At 43.3% G+C, this 23,221-nt stretch overlaps 1 protein-coding gene across 4 annotated transcripts in view; it reads right to left on the bottom strand.

The window, feature by feature from the left end:
• LOC110521323 (chemokine-like protein TAFA-5) overlaps nt 1-23,221 on the bottom strand; it is a 113,054-nt gene that overhangs the window by 6,555 nt on the left and 83,278 nt on the right. For all 4 annotated transcript variants that reach the window (XR_005040867.1, XR_005040868.1, XM_036968676.1 and 1 more), the window contains exon 3: nt 2,726-2,853. Coding sequence is in view for 2 of the 4 variants with exons in the window: in XM_036968676.1 (XP_036824571.1) it covers nt 2,726-2,853 (128 nt within the window). In the remaining 2 variants the exon portion in view is untranslated. The remainder of the gene's footprint in view (nt 1-2,725; nt 2,854-23,221) is intronic.

Here is a 23,221-nt window from a genome sequence, read left to right as displayed (position 1 = left end):
AAGATGTGCTTAAGGGCGGCCTATATGAGAATGTTTGGACATTCTAAGAAGATCAGTTTAATGAGTCTAATATTATAACTTTCACACTGTAAAATGAATTTTATATACATTACATTAGCATGCTGTAAAAATATACTGAGGCTGTAATATTCATCTTTATAAACAGAGTGACTTTTATACACATTAAGCTGCACATATTTGGCAATCATGTACTAAGCTATATGTTAGACCTCAGGGTCCGGTAGAGCTGTTCCCTACAGGAGGCTTTCATTCCAACCCTAACCTAGCACTCCCGATTCTACTAATTAGCTGTTCACCAGGTCATTGATTATCAGGTGTTACCATGGGACAGAATCGGAAGCCTGCACATCCAGTGGCTCTCCATGACCAGACTTAGAGAACAATGGCGTATCTCAATGATATCGAACAAAGTCAAAATGCTCAAGTTTTAAGTATGGAGAAAACAGTTTGCCATAACCACTCCTTATTTCATGAATTAGAAATCAGTAATGCCTCTGGGTCATTGTGTACTACTTAGTACTGTATAAAATATAAATACATAATCCAATACATGTGGTAACATGCCTAAACATATTGCAAACATTATGTAATGTGATGTGTTAATGTCCTGCATGTGATTATAACATGTAAAAATGCACTCAAGCACAATCCATAGTTTTGAGACCATCTGTAGACAATGCCCTCGGATGAAAATGTCACTGGTTACTGTGACTTGTACAATAGTTTTTACTTTTTAGTCTGGGGCAAAGGAGTTCAACATAATTGAGTCAAATGTATTCTATAACAACATCTGAATTCATTAGTTTCTGTGTAGTCAGCCACGGCAGGGCTTAACTTTGGAGGTCTGTGTTGTTAAGTTAGGGAAAAAAAGGCTTGTTTTCTTATCCCTACTAAAGCTTTTATGGTTACAGAGCAGAATCCCTTAGCATCGGACACAATTGGCACAAAATGGAGTCTGCCACCGCAATACAGGAGATGGCTCTAACGGTCCACCAAGAGACACCTGTTATTTTAGACAGAATTTACAGGGTTAGTAGCTCCCTCGGCCCCTGTCTATCTTTAAAACAAGCCCCATTGAAAGCAATGGCGCCTGAACAGAGGGTTTCTGCACATAAAATGCTGGACTTTCAAAGCGATGCTTGGGTTGACAGGTTTCATTATTCAGTACCTAGACTGACAGCCCACCAGCCTCCTGTCTCAGGCCGCCAACCATGGCACAGAAAGCCTGAGCATGCATGACTACCCCTCAGACATCAAGACACTTCTGGAGGGAAATTCAGAGAATTCTACCTGATTCTTTGCGATGTAGAAGACTATCACAGGTGTTTATGATAGTCAGAAGACCTCTATAGGATCTGTATGTTAGCAGGATGTGTATGTTAGCAGGATGTGTATGTTAGCTGCTATTGATAATGGAGAGAAGTACGCAACCTTAATGCAATGACACATTTGTAAATCATAAGCTTTTAGTTAATGCCTTATTTTGTATGAATGCTAACAATAAGCTATTAGGTTGATGAGCTGCAGTGCATGTGTTCTGTAAACGCTTTATGGCGTAGATATAAATGAACAACCTTTCTGCCCCATTTATGAACATCAGACAACATGCCAATGATGGGGGATGCACATGAATGTAGCAGAATGACCCTATTGAAATGGAGCTCCTTGATCATCGCTGAAATGGATGCCCTGACAAGAGAGCGACAGAAGTACCATTCAGGGAGTGGCATTAAGTGTGCATGAGTGAGAATTATTTAATCAGCACACTTAAGCTTTGGTTTCCTTTCTGTTGTCACATAAAGACACACAAAAAACACACTGTAACACATTGAAATAGCTACATGGTGCAGCCATACAAAAAACTAATCACATCAGTCACTGACCACATAGACATAGGTGACAAAGACTCATTCAATTGAGTTATCCTGAAAATGACTAGTAGACAGGTGTTAAGGCAGGCCTCTGGACAGGTGTTAAGGCAGGCCTCTGGACAGGTGTTAAGGCAGGCCTCTGGACAAGTGTTAAGGCAGGCCTCTGGACAGGTCTTAAGACAGGTCTTAAGACAGGTCTCTGGACAGGTCTTATGACAGGTCTCTGGACAGGTCGTATGACAGGTCTCTGGACAGGTCTTATGACAGGTCTCTGGACAGGTCTTATGACAGGTCTCTGGACAGGTCTTATGACAGGTCTCTGGACAGGTCTTATGACAGGTCTCTGGACAGGTCTTATGACAGGTCTCTGGACAGGTCTTAAGAAAGGTCTCTGGACAGGTCTTAAGACAGGTCTCTGGACAAGTCTTATGACAGGTCTCTGGACAGGTCTTATGACACGTCTCTGGACAGGTCTTATGACAGGTCTCTGGACAGGTCTTATGACAGGTCTCTGGACAGGTCTTATGACAGGTCTCTGGACAGGTCTTATGACAGGTCTCTGAACAGGTCTTAAGACAGGTCTCTGGACAGGTCTTATGACAGGTCTCTGGACACGTCTTATGACAGGTCTCTGGACACGTCTTATGACAGGTCTCTGGACACGTCTTATGACAGGTCTCTGGACACGTCTTATGACAGGTCTCTGGACACGTCTTATGACAGGTCTCTGGACAGGTGTTAAGACAGGTCTCTGGACAGGTATTATGACAACGAACTCTGGTCACTTTAACTGTGACAGATTGTGGTCACGAGGCTTGGCAGTCTTGTCTTACCGTGGTGGTCTTCACCCGGCCCCCTGGCTGTGTGCAGGTCCATCCCGAGTGGTTTACTAAGAGGTCACAGCCCTCGTCATCCAAGCAAGGCGTCATCTCACACCACTGCCGGCTTCTCACAATGAGAGCTGTGGGGAGAGGAGAGAAAGAGGGATGGTTAACTATCGCCGAATCTATCAAACTAATGAAAAAAAAAAGCCTGTGGACAGACAGGGACACAGATAGAGACAGAGGGGAGAGAGAGAAAGAGATAGAGACAAAGAGAGTTAGTGAGTGAGTGAGCAAGAGAGAGAGAGAGAGACGGAGAGTAGTGAGAGAGAGTGAGAAGGAGAGGAAAGTGATAAACATTGGAGAACATGTAGGATTTGCAGCACAGGGATGGAGAGGGGACATGTTATGAAAGACCATTGATCATTGAGCTTATGAAGCAGGAACGCTCTAATGGTCAGCACACTGCTGTATACCATCTGATCTCGGGTTGTTATAATTCACAGCCCACTGGAGGGAACCAACCAATGCCTGCGCTTAGATTTCACGATGGGTTGCGGCAAGGCTCTCTCGACCTTATCAAACCATACTCTTTGATGAAACAAAGTGAATGGTATGTATGTGTGTGTGCGTACGTGTGCGTGTGTGTGTGCATGTGTCTGTGTGTGTGAGAGAGACACCTGCTCAACACTGGAGATTGCAGCCCTCCACAATACCACATTTTGGGAAAGAGTGTGTGTTCAGGTGTTATTAAACCCCATTCCTGTACATTAGCACACTCAGAGGTTAAACAACACACAGCAAGGGTAACCACAACCACAAAGACTACAGGAAAATAAAAATGCCTGAATATAACACGCCAAATTAATAATTAGATCTGTGATTATGAAACAGAACATTTTAGCTCTACAAAGAGCCTTCTCCTTTTGAAGTAGACCTGTTTTTATTCTTGATCATACACATGTCTATTTATAAGAAACTAGGGCATTCGCACTATCATTTGCATATCATGACATCCCAATTGGCCCTCAGAGAGAGAGGGGGATAGGGAGAAAGAGAGAGTTGCATATATAGGTCCAGGGGAAAATGATAATTGAGCAGAATATAGCTTATAACAAACAAAAACTAAAGTATGCAAAAAGGCACGTACAGCATCAGGGAAAAAAGGAGTCACCTTTGCACATAAATAAGTTGTATGTGGTGTGTTTACGGACATATTCAATCAATCCTTATCTCAGTCTGCTGTTCCCACATGCTTCAAGAGGGCCACCATTGTTCCTGTACCATAGAAAGCAAAGGTAACGGAGCTAAACGACTACCGCCCCATAGCACTCACTTCCGTCATCATGAAGTGCTTTGAGAGACTTATCAAGGACCATATCACCTCCACCCTACCTGACACCCTAGACCCACTCCAATTTGCTTACCGCTCCAGTAGGTCCACAGACGACGCAATCGCAACCACACTGCCCTAACCCAACTGGACAAGAGGAACACCTATGTGAGAATGCTGTTAATCGACTACAACTCAGCATTTAACACCATAGTACCCTCCAAACTCGTCATCAAGCTCGAGACCCTGGGTCTCGACCCCGTCCTGTGCAACTGGGTACTGGACTTCCTGACAGGCCGCCCCCAGGTGGTGAGGGTAGGTAACAACATCTCCACCCCGCTGATCCTCAACACTGGGGCCCCACAAGGGTGTGTTCTGAGCCCTCTCCTGTACTCCCTGTTCACCCACTACTGCGTGGCCATGCACGCCTCCAACTCAATCATCAAGTTTGCGGACGACACTACAGTGGTAGGCTTGATTAACAACAACGACGAGACGGCCTACAGGGAGGAGGTGAGGGCCCTCAGAGTGTGGTGTCAGGAAAATAACCTCACACTCAACGTCAACTTAACAAAGGAGATGATTGTGGACTTCAGGACACAGCAGAGGGAGCACCCCCCTATCCACATCGACGGGACAGTAGTGGAGAGGGTAGTACGTTTTAAGTTCCTCGGCGTACACATCACGGACAAACTGAATTGGTCCACCCACACAGACAGCGTTGTGAAGAAGGCGCAGCAGCGCCTCTTCAACCTCAGGAGGCTGAAGAAATTTGGCTTGTCACCAAAAGCACTCACAAACTTCTACAGATGCACAATCAAGAACATCGGTCGGGCTGTATCACCGCCTGGTATGGCAACTGCTCCGCCCACAACCGTAAGGCTCTCCAGAGGGTAGTGAGGTCTGCACAATGCATCATCGGGGGCAAACTACCTGTCTTCCAGCACACCTACACCACCCGATGTCACAGGAAGGCCATAAAGATCATCAAGGACAACAACCACCCGAGCCACTGCCTGTTCACCCCGCTATCATCCAGAAGGCGAGGTCAGTACAGGTGCATCAAAGCAGGGACCGTGAGACTGAAAAACAGCTTCTATCTCAAGGCCATCAGACTGTTAAACAGCCACCACTAACATTGAGTGGCTGCTGCCAACATACTGACTCAACTCCACTTTAATAATGGAAATTGATGGAAATTGATGGAAAAATGTATCACTAGCCACTTTAAACAATGCCACTTAATATAATGTTTACATACTCTACATTACTCATCTCACATGTATATGTATATACTGTACTCTATATCCTGTACTGCATCTTGTTATCTTTATGTAATACATGTATCACTAGCCACTTTAAACTATGCCTATGCCGTTCTGTACCATCACTCATTCATATATCTTTATGTACATATTCTTTATCCCTTTACACTTGTGTGTATAAGGTAGTAGTTGTAGAATTGTTAGGTTAGATTACTCGTTGGTTGTTACTGCATTGTCAGAACTAGAAGCACAAGCATTTCGCTACACTCGCATTAACATCTGCTAACCATGTGTGTGGCAAATAAAATTTGATTTGATTTGATTTAAAGCCAAGGGCAACATTATTGTGCTCACACAGCGAAAGGAAGAACACTGAATTACCACTACAAGCAGTACAAACAAATCAATTGTACAAACTAAATTAAGTTACAGTAGATTCAAACTGTAATAGAAAGGTAAAATACATGTTTTCCTCAAACAGAGGATCTACTGTTGGTGCAACTGCCTATACCAAATGTGTTTCAATGTTGTCATGGGAACACCTGATGCCAATTTTATTTGCATTTTTTTGATAATTGTTTAAAATATATGTTCAATCAATAGGCAGATTAACAGCATTGGACAAATAACAAAAACATTGTAAGCGCATGTCCACCAATTTTCTTAAACAGGACACATGTTGACCCCAGGAAGAGTAGCTGCTGCTTTCACAACACCTAATGGGGATCCTAACAAAACCCCAAATACCAACACGTAATCACAAAAAAACTAGACAAGGGTGAAGGGAAAAATAATGAACATTATAACTTTAAATGAAACAGATCCTTAGAATTAACATCCCCGTCCACCTCAATTAAATTTAACTTTGCCAGGGATGCTGCAGGGATCCTTCTGGAAGTGAACAATTTGCATGGGGAGGCATTTGAATGCCAGAGATATGGATAACAAATTTAGAGGGAGAGGCCAAACCATTTATACTATACAAAACGCATTCAGGTACCCTGCACTACATTCCTAGCGCGACCAGAGGATGGTATAGAAAATGTAATGGTATATGGACTGCTTAACAAGGTAATACATTATCCTTTGGTGAAATGTTACAGTGATAACCTGTTAGCCTCAATTATCAATCTGAATTTCCGTTGAACAACACCATGGGACATGGGACATGAGACCCTCTCAAAAATGGTCCTTAATTCAATTCTTCCATTTCCGCATACCTTTATCTGATGTGGTAGGGGGTAGTGGAAGTGATAAGTATATCAATAACACCCAATCACCACGCCGCCCGCCTTCCCGAGGTCATTCCCACCTTCAGATAACAATCAATTCAAGTTATTGTTCTCCTTCATTATCCCACCATTAGCTGTGGCGGCCACTCAACTGAAACAGCTGGGGATCCAAAGGCAATCTCTGATGTGGAATAATAATCATGAAAGGGAGAAGAAAAAACCTGGATGTAATCTACCTACGTGAAGGTGTGTGTGTGAGAGTGCAGATGGAGAGGAGGTGGGCGTGGATGGGGGCACAGTTCATCTTGTGGAGATAAGACAGAAATAACATTATTACATCCACCAGTGGGGTAGTATGTCTGTGAAATAGCATATCACTGAGCCGTCAACAGCTGCCGCCCCGGGTGATAAATCCTGCTTAATATGGTGTGAAGCCGGGGGTCTGCCAAGATAGGGGCTGGGGCTGCTAATCTGCCCCAAGGACAGGACAGGGAATACAGAGAAAACACACCACCACCTCCTTTCCTATACCTGTATATTTACTGCCTCTATACAATACCACAGTACAGAGGCCGTAAATGCAACATATTCATTTTGCAGCCTTTTCTGTAGGCAGCGATGGGCAGTATTTCTGTTAAATGTATTTGAAATATGTATTCCAAGTAACTTTATGTATTTTCTAACAAGATACTCTCGAGAGCTGGTCATTTCTATAGTCTATATAGACTAACATGTACCCCCGCACATTGACTCGGTGCCGGTACCCCCTGTATATAGCCTCGTTATTGTTATGTAATTTTCTTGTGTTACTTTTGGATTTTTGGACTACATATTATTTTCACTTTAGTTTATTTTGTATATATTTTCTTAACTCTATTACTTGAACTGCATTGTTGATTAAGGGCTTGTAAGTAAGCATTTCACGGTAAGGTAGTATTCGGCATATGTGACACATTTTATTTGTTAAGTGTCTGTTAAATGACAAAATGTAAATGGTAAAACATACACGTAAAACATGCCGAGTATTATTCTAATGACCTCCGCCCCCAAAACAAGGCCAATAGTAATAGCTAGTGTGCTTTGCAGTTGTTCATTTTTACATTTAAATAAAAATGTTGGTCATTTAGGAGATGCTCGTATGCAGAGCGAATTACAGGTAGTGCATTCAACTGAGGTAGTGTCACGTCCTGACCATAGAAAGCCTTTATTTTCTATGGTGGAGTAGGTCAGGGCGTGACTGCTGGATGTTCCAGTTTATTATTTCTATGTCTAGTCTAGTTTTTGTATTTCTATGTTGGCCTGGTATGGTTCCCAATCAGAGGCAGCTGTCTATCTTTGCCTCTGATAGGGGATCATATTTAGGCAGCCTTTTCCCACTTGTGGGATCTTGTTTTTGTATTGTTGCTTTTGAGCCCTACAAGGTTTGTTTGCTTGTTTCTCTTTATTGTTTTGTTGCTGGTTGACATTTAAATACATTTTGATGAACCCAAATCCCGCTGCGCCTTGGTCTACCCATTTCGACGAGCGTTACAGAAGATCCCACCAACAACGGACCAAGCAGCATGCACAGGAGGAAAGCCAGGAATGGAGAACATCCTGGATGTGGGACGAGATTATGTCAGGAGACAGAAGCCTGCCATAGAAGCAGGCGGAAGCAGCGAGGGAAGGACAGCGATGACGCCAGGGTTCGCGACCACGACGCAAGCCAAAAAGACAGCCCGAAAAATGTTTTTTTGGGGGTTGAGTGGTCAGCGACACCGAGGGGTGAGTCAGAGAACGAGGAGGAATATTGGGACAGATTGGGCGAGGAGTGGGCAGCGAAAGTTGAGGGGAGTGAACTAGAGCCAACTCCCAGTACTCTCCGTGGGGAGTGTGTGATCGGTCATGCACCATGTTATGCGCATTCACAGCCGGTGCGTTCTGTGCCAGCTCCTCGCACTTGTCGTGCTAAAGTGTGTATCTGTCCAGGATGGGTTGTGCCGGCTCAGCACGCCTGGTCTCCAGTGCGCCTCCTTGGTCCAGGATATCCTGCGCCGGCTCCTCGCGCTGTATCCCCAGTGCGCATTCACAGTCCGGTGCGTTCTGTGCCAGCTTCTCGCACTTGTTGTGCTAAAGTGGGTATCTGTCCAGGACGGGTTGTGCCAGCTCTACGCTCCAGACCTCCAGTGCGCCTACACAGTCCAGTACGTCCTGTGCCTCCTCTCCGTACTCGCCCTGAGGTGCCTGTCACCAGCACGGTGCCACCTGTACTGACCCCACACATCAGGCTTCCAGGGCGCCTCCCCAGTCCATAGCTTCCGACGACAGTTCCACAGTCCGGAACTTCCAACAACAGTTCCACAGTCCGGAACTTCCAACAACAGTTCCACAGTCCGGAACTTCCAACAAAAGTTCCACAGTCCGGAGCCTCCAGAGACGGTCCACGGTCCGGAACCTCCAGAGACGGTCCACGGTCCGGAACCTCCAGAGACGGTCCACGGTCCGGAACCTCCAGAGACGGTCCACGGTCCGGAACCTCCAGAGACTGTCCATGGTCCGGAACCTCCAGAGACGGTCCACGGTGCGGAACCTCCAGAGACGGTCCACGTTCCGGAACCTCCAGAGACTGTCCACGGTCCGGAACCTCCAGAGACGGTCCATGGTCCGGAAACTCCAGAGACGGTCCACGGTCCGGAACCTCCAGCTCCATGGCCGGAGCCTTCTCCAGCGCCGATGCCCAGGCTAAGCACGGAGTCCAGTCCAGCTCAAAGGTCAGAGTCTTCTTCTGTGTCCTGCCCGGGTCCATGGCTGTATTCACGGGATGAGAGGGTTCTTCGTCCCGCACCAGAGCCACCACCGACACTAGACAACCCCCCTAACCCTCCCTTTTGGTTTCAGGTTTTGCGGTCAGAGTCCGGACAGTTCCACAGTCCGGAACCTCCAACAACAGTTCCACAGTCCGGGACCTCCTGAGACGGTCCACGGTCCGGAACATCCAGAGACAGTGCACGGTCCGGAACCTCCAGAGACAGTGCACGGTCCGGAACATCCAGAGACAGTGCACGGTCCGGAACCTCCAGAGACAGTGCACGGTCCGGAACCTCCAGAGACAGTGCACGGTCCGGAACCTCCAGGGACAGTGCACGGTCCGGAACCTCCAGAGACGGTCCACGGTCCGGAACCTCCAGAGACGGTCCACGGTCCGGATCCCCCAGAGACGGTCCACGGTCCGGAACCTCCAGAGACGGTCCACGGTCCGGAACCTCCAGAGACGGTCCACGGTCCGGAACCTCCAGAGACGGTCCACGGTCCGGAACCTCCAGAGACTGTCCACGGTCCGGAACCTCCAGAGACGGTCCACGGTCCGGAACCTCCAGAGACGGTCCACGGTCCGGAAGCTCCAGAGACTGTCCACGGTCCGGAACCTCCAGAGACGGTCCACGGTCCGGAACCGTCTGCGACAGTCCATGGTCCTGAGCTTTCTGCGACGGTCCACGGTCCGGAACCTCCAGCTCCATGGCCGGAGCCTTCTCCTGCGCCGATGCCCAGTCTAAGCACGGAGTCCAGTCCAGCTCCAAGGTCAGAGTCTTCTTCTGTGTCCAGCCCGGGTCCATGGCTGGATTCACGGGATGAGAGGGTTCTTCGTCCCGCACTAGAGGCGCCACCGACACTAGACAACCCCCCTAACCCTCCCTTTTGGTTTCAGGTTTTGCGGCCAGAGTATGCACCTTTGGGGGGGGGGGGGGGGTACTGGTTCTAAATTATGATGAACCCAAATTATGATGAACCCAAATCACGTTGCGCCTTGGTCTACCCATTTCGACGAGCGTCACAGGTAGATACAAAGTAATTCAAAAGTAAGCAAAAAGTTATATAACCATTACTGAGCATGTTGTTGTTGCTTAGGGCTAATAACTAATAACTTGCTAAGGGCTAATAACTTGCTAATATATTTTTTACATTTTTATTAAATACAATACTTTGCAAATGCATGTCATAAATTATTTTGATATGTTGTTCTTTAGGGTATTTTGTAAAAAAAAAATGCAATTGTATTTTTGCCCGTTCCTGACTGTAGGACAGTGAATACTCCTCCACATTGAGACTGTACCCCAGATGTCAGTGAGTTTGTGAGTTTTGTAAATACTGCTGTGCATCTTGTTCCAGTCTCAGTCTTCAGGTCTTAATGGGAGTACCTGCAGAGTTGCAAACCATCTGCATACCCAGACCCCTTAAGAGTTAAAGCCTGCCAGTTGCCCCCCATGCATTAGCAATTGCATTAAACCACCAAACTCTGTAACGACAGTGCCTTTTAGGGCAGCCAATTTACTGGGTCTTGTTTTCATAGTGTAGCCTCCGATGCTAAGATGCTCAAATCATGTCAGAGGCTGGGCGCATTGAGGCTCCATTGAAGAAGCACATCCCATTCAAGAGGGATAGCTACCAAACTCTCAATAGAGACAAAAACATTCCAGGAGTCACCACTCACTTTATATATGGAAACAGTGAGCCTCTCCCGATCACAATGTTCTGCTTTGCTAAACTGTGTTTAGGCCTAACTGCTCAAGCCTTTAAGAGGTTAAAGGTTTGTCGAATTGTGTTCTGCTTTGATGCAATAAGCAGTTTCTGAGGAGTGCAGTCTGGAAAGTACAAGAGACATCCATGCTTTCTATGTATATGCTGCATACAGTAATTCACCTAATTAACAATGTTCTCTATTCATCAGCTCACTGGTGCGAGTCACCTCTTTCTCACCAAATCACAGGCGTTACTATGTAGTGCTGTGTTCATGATAAGAAAAAAGCCCTTCTCCATAATTACTCATACATGGCCCCTATTTTAATGAGAATATTCTGCTCGTTTGGTGGGCTTGATGAGGGTCTACAAAACAAGGTGTCAACATGGTAGAGGTGAAAAGGTAGACATGGTTTTGAAGCTACTGGGGGTTATGTTGAAAGTTTGAATTTCTAGTCAAGCTGAGCATCTATGACATACCAGCAGTGTTCTATGGATGTTCTGGTACTTCTACGATGGCCCAGGTCAGTAGACAACACAGACATTTGTGATGGAGATGACAGGCTGCATCTCTGCACCAACACTCACCTCCCCCATCTTTCCTACTGTACTGAGCAGGGTCTCAAAATAAAAAATTGATAACCTAATATCAACTAAATAATAATAATAATTACATCAATCTATTTTTATTCCTTCTTTTAGTACAGTTAGGCTGATAGCACATTGTTTATATGAGAGGTATCCGAATATCAATGCTGTCATTTCAGTCATCTGCGATATTCTTTTCAAATGGTAGTTTAATCAGTAAGGTTTGTCTGAATGGCTAGCTCGCTTTTGACTTCATTCAGTAAGCAACATATAGTTATCATTGCTTCCTCTCTATGGGCATAGTGGAATGTATTTGTTAGTTTTACAAACGTTATCACCATCAGCATAGCGTCACGACTCTCCTCCTCTTTTACTATTAGCCAAGTGCGGAATGTCGTTCACCTATTATCTTCTAGCCTATGAGCACACTAGTACAACTCCACCACGCTAGCTGAGGCACCAATGGGCATACATCTTGTGATGTATTTATATGTCAACATACCCCTAGATTCTTTCACTTGCGTGTTACGTCAACAATTTACTGACAAACCTCCACCTCCCCACCACCACCTGCTGCAGGCCCGCCAATGGCCAACTGAATTAAAGCAGGGAAGCGAGGCTTTCAGCCAGAACTGTCGTGAAGCGATTTGGCCGAACAGAAGTTGATTTATAAGCGAATTACCTTGATATGCCTTGATAAAACAATTCAATTATATTGAAAGTCCTCTAAGCAGGAGAATTGAACTTAGGTTGGATAAATGGGAGCAAGCTTTAATGAAACAAACAAACAGACTCCCACCCTCTATTAACTGTCATGGCTACAGAGCCACACACTAAGACTCCCTCTCTAATGAGACATACGCTGTCTCTGCCGCTCAGAGAGCCTGTCACTCGGCAGGGACGCAGACTATGGAGGAACACAGCTGTTCCCAGTGCAGCCTTTTGTAAATCGATACATCAAAGTGCTGTACTCAGCCTGAACCCAGAACTGCCAGCCAAATGCCCACAAACAAAAAGGCGTGTGACGAATCCAGTCGGAGGAACCTTCACGCACAGTAAGACTGGGCTCCCTGAATACCTGAGTTTATTCACAAGGTACCTAGCAGAGCCACCTCATATTGCCTTAAAACCTGTAATATGTGTGGGCATTGTTATTCAAAGGTGTAATTAGAAGTGTCAGGGGTGGAATGTAAAAAAAAATTGAGTGAGAGAGAACACAATCCATGTAAGATTTAATCACAGCTCCAATGAATAAAGGCTGTTTTGTCTTGTCATTTTTTTGCAGAGTGTATTAAACTCGGCAGGATAGAGGACATTTTTCTTTGTGTGCTCTTGTGGAGACATTGTTTCTTAATCTAATTCCCTAGGAATGTCTGGAGCTACATCTCTATCCTCAATCATCCCAGGACACCTTCCCTAAGTGCGTGCGCCACACGCTTCCCTTGATAACGCTTTCATTAATTCAGCCGCCTGTCTTTGCCGGTCCTCGAAACAGCTTTCATCGGAAGCCTTGCAGCTCGATCTTAGACCGGAAGCTTTCATGGTATCGCTGCTTATGGACATGCTTTATGGATACTAGAAGCACAAGGATCTCAATGGGATCCTTGCTGTGCAGCATGATGCACTGTCCAACGTCAAGCTCTGTCTGAAGAGCAACGAGAGAACGAGAGAAGGCATCGAATCATATTGAAGGTACCTGGAGTATGTAGCAACTGTGGTGGGCAGGTAACTAAGACAACAAGTCTACTATACATAGGCTACCAATATAGAGAAAAAGGATTCACAAAGAATAGCTTGGCACAAATGACATCTTGCTATTAAAAAGAGGTTCATGTGAAAAAATACCATTCATTGCACAGTGGAGTTGCACCAAAGGTGCAGTGTGACAGTTGAATCACACCCTTGACTCGGAACAGCCCCTCTTTTCTCCAAACGGTAAATGCCCCACCACATTCCCCTGAATTCATCTTGAATTCTGCGGGTCCCTATTAGGCCTGAGCGATGGCCCGGTCGCAGCTGTGTTCAGCCAGCATTCTGCAGACAGAGAGGGGGAAGTGGTCTCTGGAGCCTTGGCGGTCTTGACCCAGTTAAGGTAGGCGCTGACTGATGACCGATGCAGAGACCTGCCGACAGGATTTATTGAGACGATAAATGAGAGGGGCTTCGCGTTGCGGTGGACGAGAGATTATTTATATATTTTGATAAAGACTTTTGGTAAGCGCTACACAGCCTTGCGTTGCTGTCTTTAGTTTCTGCTCCTTTGCATGGAAAGCAAAGGCCTACCCCTGTGGGCATTCCTCAGAGACTGGGACACACGGACACAAACTAAAAGAAACACTAAACTCGTCTTGATTTAAAAAAATTAAAAATAATAATTGTATTCAGTTTAGAACAAATTCTTATTTACAATGACGGTCTACACCGGCCAAACCCGGACGATGCTGGACCAATTGTGCGCCGCCCTCTGGGACTCCCAATCACAGACGGTTGTGATACAGCCTGGATTCAAACCAGGGTCTGTAGTGACATCTCAAGCACTGAGATGCAGTGCCTTAGACCGCTGCGCCACTCAGGAGCCCCACTGCAACAAGTCCCTTTTGTTTATAGTCCCCAGAAAAGTCCTGTTAAAAGCTTTTCCACTGGAAATACAGTTAAAAAAGAATTGAGAACAACACTATGGCAGCAAGTGCTGTAAAACATCATATGCTATTTGTGTAATAGTTTAGCTGATAAAAATCCAGAGTAGATGAGCAATTTACAAATATGTCAGTAGCATGACATAAACTGGCCCAGGTAACCACCAGTTACACTGTAGAGTTCATAGCTCAAATAGTCAGAGAGCCAACATCTGTGAGCACCGTCTGCCCGGGTGTTGTACTTGACATTTTAAACAAATCAGCTTGAATCAATAGCAAAGGTTACGACAGCAACACTCCGGGCCTCGGCGATGCTAAATGGAGTCAGTCTGCTTAGTGCTGAACCCTCTCCCTCCCCTAAATGCTTGACCGTCTCCGAGCCGGTTCCCTTCCAAGATCGATTGGAAATGACGTAAGCCACTCCAAAAAGACTGGAAGCCTTAAAAGACATTTTGAGGTCTTCATTTAGGATTGTTGTGTTGTAAATGCGGAGGACGGATATTAACTGTGGATTTCAGAGGCTTAGAGGTGTTCTGTCCAAGTTAATAGTTGCATAATGTCATGGGCAAAATGTATGACAGACAGACAGTTTAACGGTCAAATTTGAAAAAGACATCAGTTATTCTAGGCACGAGTTCCAGGAAGTTCCTAATTTAAATGATGGAAAGGAAGTACCAATAACAATTAGCGATTGGGTATTTTACAACACACATGCCTACCACTACAGAGCCACTCTCTCAGAAACGTTATAGGTCTATCATGATATTCACCAAATGGTAAACAACTAATCAATAGTTCATTTGTCACTGGAGTAACAAGGAAGCAAGTTAGGGGAATTCCAGCTTTTTCCATAACCAAAATGAGACAATCAATTTCCACTTTAGTAAGACTATCAAGGGAAAGGGGCTACAACTCAAATGAAGGTTGATTGCTCCAAATACCAAAACAACTCTCTTTTTCAGTAATCTTTTTACTTTTACTACTCTGAGAGGGTAAAAGTATTTCTAGGCCCCGTTGGCATTTGGGTCTAAATGGATAGCACAGTGCCCCCTGTCACAGCCTGAGGCTGACCGGAAGTGGCAGGTGTATTATTCTTCTGGTTGCTGGCTCCCTGGACAAATTCTAAGATATTTGAAAGGCTCTGCAGTCACTATAGTGCCCTCTAACAAATATCTCTGTTCAGCATTGCAACACTTCAAGTTGCGTTAAAGTCTCCAGGACTCGCCAAATTTGAGTTGCACCGATACAAAATGTTATTTAAAAAAATATATATGTGCAGTTAATTACATTGATCTCAAGACTGTTTCTTATTAGGTTCCTAGGGAGTTTTTCCTAGCCTCCGTGCTTCTACACCTGCATTGCTTGCTGTTTGGGGTTTTAGGCTGGGTTTCTGTACAGCACTTTGTGACATCAGCTGATATAAGAAGGGCTTTATACATTTGATTGATGGATTGATTGTTGACAAAGCAGGTACTGAGTCAACAGTCCAAATGTGTCTTAATTCTGAACTAGCTTGCTTTCCATTTCTCCTATCAGCAATTGGCCAATTTATAACTTTGATCTTAGACATTTTAAGATGAAATATCTCCCCTAAATGCAGTCTAAATTATGTAGTATCACAATTACCATGGCTAAATGTGAAAAATCATTGACCCCCACAAATGTTCTCAAATGACCCACATTTATCTGGGAGAGTTGTGTGGCTGCACTTGACCCTAAGCTGCAGACAGCTGCATGAATAAGCCCTCTTGCCTCTTCTAGGAAATTGCTTCGCAGCAAGTCACAAACATGGGGTTTATCAGTATTAATAGAGGTGTCCATGCAAATGAGCTCCATTCATATTGATGGTGGTTGTAGTGTTTCCAGGTGACAAGAGTTGAATGTGAGTTTGTGTGTGTTTGTGTCTAACAGGTTTCGAACCCAGGTCTTCTGTGCACCAGAAGACGAGCCTAAGCCTAGGTATTACAAGTCATCTGGTGTTAGGCAACGTTACTCATCACACAAGTGTGGCACACATTCAACCATTAATACGTACACGTATAAGTTCAAATTAAACGCATCCAGAAAGAAGAAATGTGCTTTCTTGACAAATGTATTCATTGATTCAATTTGAGGCACAAGAAAAGCTATATGTCGTTGTGTGAAATGACAACCCACAAATAGGTGAATAAATGAAAACAATTAATTACATTACCGTTGGTTATTAAAGTGACCAAAACATGTATTACATCATAAGAGATGTGGGATTCCAGTCAGCTAGGCAGAGATCCTTACTATTTACACTTCATTGGCATCAATCACTTGCAACACTGATGAAATTATTTAATAAAAGCCATTTTGGATGATTGATTTGTATTTATGGCATTTGTTTGGGTCTGTAATGCCAGTTACTCATGCAAAGAAGTTAAACTCATCCGTGTTATGACAATAGCATAAAGAGAACGTTTTGTCATCGGTTTACAGCTCTTAGCTTGTATTGAGTGGATCCTTTGAGAGGTGTCTCTGGGAAAGGGTGTCACGGGGGAAAATAATCTGCCATGGTGATACAGTACATATTAATTCACGCATAATTCATCCTCTTTCATTGTAGATATCATCTTATAATCATTTACCCTTTTGCCATCCTTCACTTGTTTGTCTCAGCCATATAGGCTTGTTGCTGAGGTCATAAAAAGGATTTTGGAGGCCCTCCTCCACTCCCTATATCCCATGAACACCCTCTTATGAAAATTGCCTGGAGTGACAGAGTGGAAGAATGTGCGTTTTTTTATGTTGTCTCTTTTTTTTCTGTGGCCCCAGACCAAATGGATGTTGTGTGGGATAATGATGTATGTCCTCATGCGTTAAGGGGACTTGTGAGAGCACATCATGTTTTACTGCTGCAACAGCAAACATTCCCAAGGACAAAGGTCTGGCCTGGTCACCTATATTGTCCAATGTATTTTGAGAAATAATTTGGCGTTAACAATAGAGCATAATTGTAGGCAGTAAAGAGTATCACACACATGACTAGTCCCTCACTGGATTTGACATTCAAATCCCTCTATGAAAGAGAAAGTATAGGCAACAACTTCCCAGTATGCGCAGCTGGTTGAAACAGTTGAGTTGCGTGACTTCTCAGCCAGGTTTGTCATCAGAACTGTATAGATCATGCCAAGGGACAGCCCGTGTCTCAATCAAGTGTAAACTGCCTTCATGGGACACACTGCTGTGCAAACAAAACACACTCCTGAAATATATGTCTTCAATGCTGGTTTTCAATCAATTGGTTAATTTGTTGAGAAAGTAAGGAACTCAAAGCCGTTCCCGCCCCAGGAACATCCCTAAACACAAAATAAATTAAAATCTGTCTATTACATTACAATAACATAAAAAATAATGAAAAGCGAATCAAAAGTCAGGTCATGATATGAGAAAATTTACTATTTGTGTTACAGCAAAATTATTTGGTGCCTTCTAAATTAGTCACAACGCTTTCTCAGAAAAAGAAGCATCTCTGTGATGTTTTTGTGTCCTTCAAAATGCTAATGGCCTAATGAACAACATCGTTCCTTATTCCAAATGACTAGAAACTGAAGGGAGTCGCGTCATATAGTCTAAACACCGTCACATGAAAGGACTAAGACCTTAGCTTCTTTCCAATCCACAGATTTCATTACAACATGCTTGTCTCCATGGCACATTTTAAGCACCTCTAAAAGATCCTTTCTGAAGATTGCTAAACGACCTGAAAAAAACACATCACAGTGTAAATCTCTTCCAATGCACTAGCATGTGTAGTGTTGAAACACATACTGAAAATTGTGTTCTATTATCTGACAATTACTGCAATGGTATACATGCCTCGATTGACTGTACCATGTACGATTTCCTCAAACAACAACTGCAATTTTAACAATAACTTTAATAGTTTTCGAAGACTGCCTTGTCTCATGCTGCTTCAATCAAAGATGTGGTTAGCTTACGTTTGGAAAGAGCCTGAAGGATTGCGTAAATGCTAAAGTTCTCCTATACTAAAAAAGAGGAGCTATCATACTTTAACCTCTTGCATTTCAAAAATGGTACAAAAACAAACAAAAAAACATGTTTTTTTCTTATCTTTTACCAGATCTAATGTGTTATCTCCTACATTAATTTCACATTCCACAAACGTCAAAGTGTTTCCTTTCAAATGGTATCAAGAATATACATATCCTTGCTTCAGGTCCTGAGCTACAGGTAGTTAGATTTGGGTATGTCACTTTAGATGAACATTGAAAAAAAGGGTCAGATCCTTAAGAGCTTTTTAAGAGAATTAAGAGAAGATTTACATCAGAGAATGGAGAACACATGCAATGCATTAAAAATAGAGAGGGCAACCTCAAAGACATCGCAACTCTTCAGGCCTGACCACTGCTGGAAGGGGTTTTCCAAGCAGAGTAGAAACAAACCCTGGCCTGACTGTTATAGCCACAAATGCTATCACTGCTATTGATGCTCAAGGCTCACTCCTCTTAATGCTCAATCGTAATTCCCTCGTCTACGCTCACCGCTCGAGAGGTGCATTAGTTAAGGATGTGAGAGAAATACTGTATTACTAGAGACCACGTCCATTATAAAAAAGAGGAAAGTTGAGAGAATAAAATTGTTAGACAATGTGTTGCCAAGGCTACAGAATAATGCATTGCAACCCTCACCAATTGCATAACTAATTAACTGCAGCCAAGCATCGGCGGTAGCAGAACATTTTATTAATGTTACGTATCAATTGTTCTGAACCCACCTGAACACCTGCAAACACTTTATCATTGTGTACTCTGATTTATTGTTGCTTTGCGTAAATACACAGGAAGCATCATCCATGTAAGTAACTCAATTTATTCAAAGAGGAAACCATTTAGTAATCACGTTATTCATCAATATGGTAGGTTCTTCCAGAAAGAAGGTTGCGTGCATGTCCCTTGAGGAAAAAAGGGACAACTACATTCGACGGAGCTGGGGATAGAAGGGGAGGAGCACAAGGATGAGTAAACGTCAGGAGAGAAAGTTTAATGAGGCAATAAAGTCAGAGGTGGTGTGGTATATGGCCAATATACCACAGCAAAGGGCTGTTCTTAAGCACGACGCAACTCAGAGTGCTCGATACAGCCCTTAGCCGTGGTATATTGGCCATATACCACAAACCCCCCGAGGTGCCTTATTATTATTATCAACTGGTTACCAACGTAATAAAGGCGCCGGAGGAGATGGCTGCCGTTTTACGATCTCCTAACCAATTGTGCTATTGTGTGTGTTTTTTTCCGATATTTGTATCTTATTTTGTGCATAATGTTTCTACCACCACTGTATCTTATGACCGAAAATAGCTTCTAGATATCAGGACAGCGATTACTCACCCGTACTGGAGGAATACTTTTTCTTTAATGAGTCGGACGGGAAGGATTTACTACGCTCAACCAGAGGCAGCGCTCCAAGTGGCTGGTGACTTTAATGCAGGGAAACTTAACCTATTTAATCCCATCGGTCACAATAGTGACTGTAAAAATTTTTTTTCAGTTATAAGGCTCTAAAAATGTTACTGAATGATCTATCAATGCATTTCCAGTAAATATTTAAATAATAAAGGGTCCCAATGAATGATGTGCAGTGTCACATGTTTAGTGTAAATTGTCACATGACCAGTTTACTTCCTGTTTACTTCCTGGTTGCACCATGAGAAGAGGATGGCTGCATCAAAGCTCCCAAACAAAAGGTTAGTAAAGTATGTTAAAATAAAGTTAGGACAAAGCTTTTTGGTACACATCATCTTTAAGGTGTCTAGTTTTGATATATGCATTTACAATTACTCAACTTTGTTCAGTGTGGTCATAGAATGTGTAAACATGTTGACGGCAACAATAGTGACCGGGGGGATAACACAGTGCATCTAGGTATAGATATAGATATACACATACATAGTTCTTGTTCTACCTAACTTTCTACTCTGTTATTTCTTTTAGTTTCACTTTGAGTCAAGTTCTGGATATGTTGGATCTAGGTGACGGCCCAGACAAGGCAACATTGCAGTTATCCCTCAAAATGAGAAAGATGCTGTCCTGAGTGATTGTGATAGCGATGGGTCAGATATGGACTATGGACAGGCCATTTGCCAGGCTGTTGAATGCATATGCTGAACCTATGCAAACACATCATGACAGGAACAACGTTATCAGTGATGATGACCTACCCCTCTCCCCCCCATCCACAACCTCCCCCACCCCCCTCCATTGTTGATAATGAAGAGCCAAGGGCCTCTACCCGCCAGAGGGTCCAGTCAGAAGAGCCAAGGGCCTCTACAAGCCATACGGGTCAGTCAGAAGAGCCAAGGGCCTCTACAAGCCATAGGGGTCAGCCAGAAGAGCCAAGGGAAAAGCTGCAGGTGGTCAAAAATAAAGATTGAGCGTTCAAACAATCGAAGAGGCCTGCCACAGATGTGATTCCAAAACACATAGTATACAGCCCAAATATGCAAAAGTTTGGCACGAAACCACTGAGCCATGGAAGGAGATCTTTACTGGCTGCTACTGTTGAAGATCAGGCAAGATATGACAAAGCTTCTCACTGGCCAATCAACATGATGCACCAGTTCCAGACAAGTCATCATTGTGACAAACGTACTACCTATGCATGTGAGAAATGCAAAGCACCACTGCACATTGAGTGCTTCAAGATATACCATGGACAGTAGAAAAGGAGATGAGACCGAATGAAAAAGGACTCGGACCGAAGAGTGAAGGAAAAGCAGCCGACAAGTGTTCAGCATATGTGGGAACTCCTTCAAGACTGTTGTAAAAGCATTCCGGGGAGAAGCGGGTTGAGAGAATGCCAAGAGTGTGCAAAGCTGTCATCAAGGCAAAGGGTGGCTATTTGAAGAATATAAAATATATTTTGATTTGTTGAACACTTTTTTGGTTACTACATGATTCCATATGTGTTATTTCATAGTTTTTATGTCTTCACAATAATTCTACAATGTAGAAAATAATAAAAATTGTAAAAAATTATGATAATGGTCTTTTAGTGTAAGTGCTGTTTGAAAAGACCACCTGAAATTTTAGCTTGTTTTGGTGGGATAAAGCCTGGCAACATCCCCAGGTTAAGTTAATAGATAACAAAGAGAGTTTCAAATATCTCTGCCAAAAGCAGCTAGTTTTCAGGTTACATATCCCTGCCATTAGGCTCATCCAATTAGTCCCCTCACTCAGACCACTCCCAGACAGTCCTAGCTACATTTTTGCTTGATAAATTGTGATTTGCTAAGAAGCTATTTTTGTTTATTTTTTACCATTTTAATTGAAAACATTCATATAACAGTAGTTTAATTGTTACACAAATTATTTGATAGTGAGATAAAAAATGGCTGCATTGGACCTTGAACGGATTACATTAATTGGAAACGAAAATGTAATCCTAAACCATTTTTCCATTTATAAATAGGTAGGGTATGGCTACATTGCCATTGTTGATTTGCCGTGGAAAACAAAGAAATGTAATATTTTATTTAAATTCGACAGAATGGTTGCCAAATAGATAAGTCGTCATTAGACTGCTCAATTAAAATGATTAAATTGTTCCGATGATAATACCCACCAGAGTGCGAAATATTCATGAAAATGTTGGCAGCAATCAGGATTAAGAGTAAACCCCGACATCCGCTTTAGGGAGAGGTAAATTGATGGCCTATAACGGATGCAATTGAGATCAGCTGAGCTGGTGATTGATGGTTTAATGACAGATCAGATAGCGATAATCTGGGGGGCCATGGATGGTTGCAATTGGCCAGCAGGGTTTGTATCTGTACATAATGTGGTCCACACAATGCCCCCGACATTTGAGATTGTAATATTTAGACAAATTCATATGAAAGGTTGTCTGATTTGAATTGTACTTGTATGGAGACAAATGACCAAATAATTGAATTTGATATTACAGGTTTCCTCTCATCATTTTCCAAAATCTGTGTCAAAAGAGGTGTTAAAAGATGGCAAATAGTTTTTAAAACACTTTTTGAATAGGTGGCTCAGCTCTGTCTCAGAATCAAAGCTAATGTTCCTAAAATGTGTCATTGTTATGCTAATGTTCATGTCAAGTTGTAGCCTTACAGGCAAATTAGACTTCTTTCCTCATATTACTCTACCTGTCAAGTCAACAATGCTCTTTTTTTATATTTATTTTCTTTCTTGCTTTACAAAAATATAATTCCCTCCTGAGTTACAATTGTTTGAGAGACTGTAGAGAAACGTTGCAGTTATATTTTGAACCTCTCATCTTTCCAGCTGAGCTTTTTGGTCAGTTGCAATTACTCTTCTTCCAAATGTAACTTTTAATGTCCATAATGTTCATAACAACATGACATGGATCAAAAGGGATCACAATTATGTACTGTAGGTAGAACATAAAATGATCATGAAAAGCAGCAAACTCAGACTACTCCGAATGGCTTGTATCCAATATCAAATGATACTGCAATGCAACAGAAGTCACTGGAATACACTGTTCTCCATGTACTGTCTGGGGTCACAATTACAGTCCGTCTAAATCTTCCCTTCAGCGACTGCCCTTGGACAGGTTGATGATTCTTGATGCTTTCAGTACGATCTGAGAGGAAGAGGCGAAGCGAGAGGGTTCACTCACGTCAATATCTGTCCCTACGTGAATACAGTGATAAGCAGACTGATAAGCAGACCGATAAGCAGACCGATAAGCAGTCTGCCTGCCTCCGCCTTTGGGACAACGACTCCCATTGTTAGGGAAGAGACAAGACCATCTCGTCATTATACAGTATCTCTCGTATGATGCTCTACATCACTAGCAGAAAAACACCATTGAAACATGTTGAAAAGGCAGCAACTTTTTAGGTGGATGTTTTTTTTTTTTGGCCTCTAGGCCTTTTGAAAGGCAGTAAAGAATATAATCTTAAATTGAGAAACTACATCTAAAGT

Source organism: Oncorhynchus mykiss, chromosome 30 (assembly GCF_013265735.2).
Source record: "Oncorhynchus mykiss isolate Arlee chromosome 30, USDA_OmykA_1.1, whole genome shotgun sequence".
NCBI lineage: Eukaryota > Metazoa > Chordata > Actinopteri > Salmoniformes > Salmonidae > Oncorhynchus > Oncorhynchus mykiss.
This window is presented reverse-complemented; position numbering and strand designations above follow the sequence as displayed.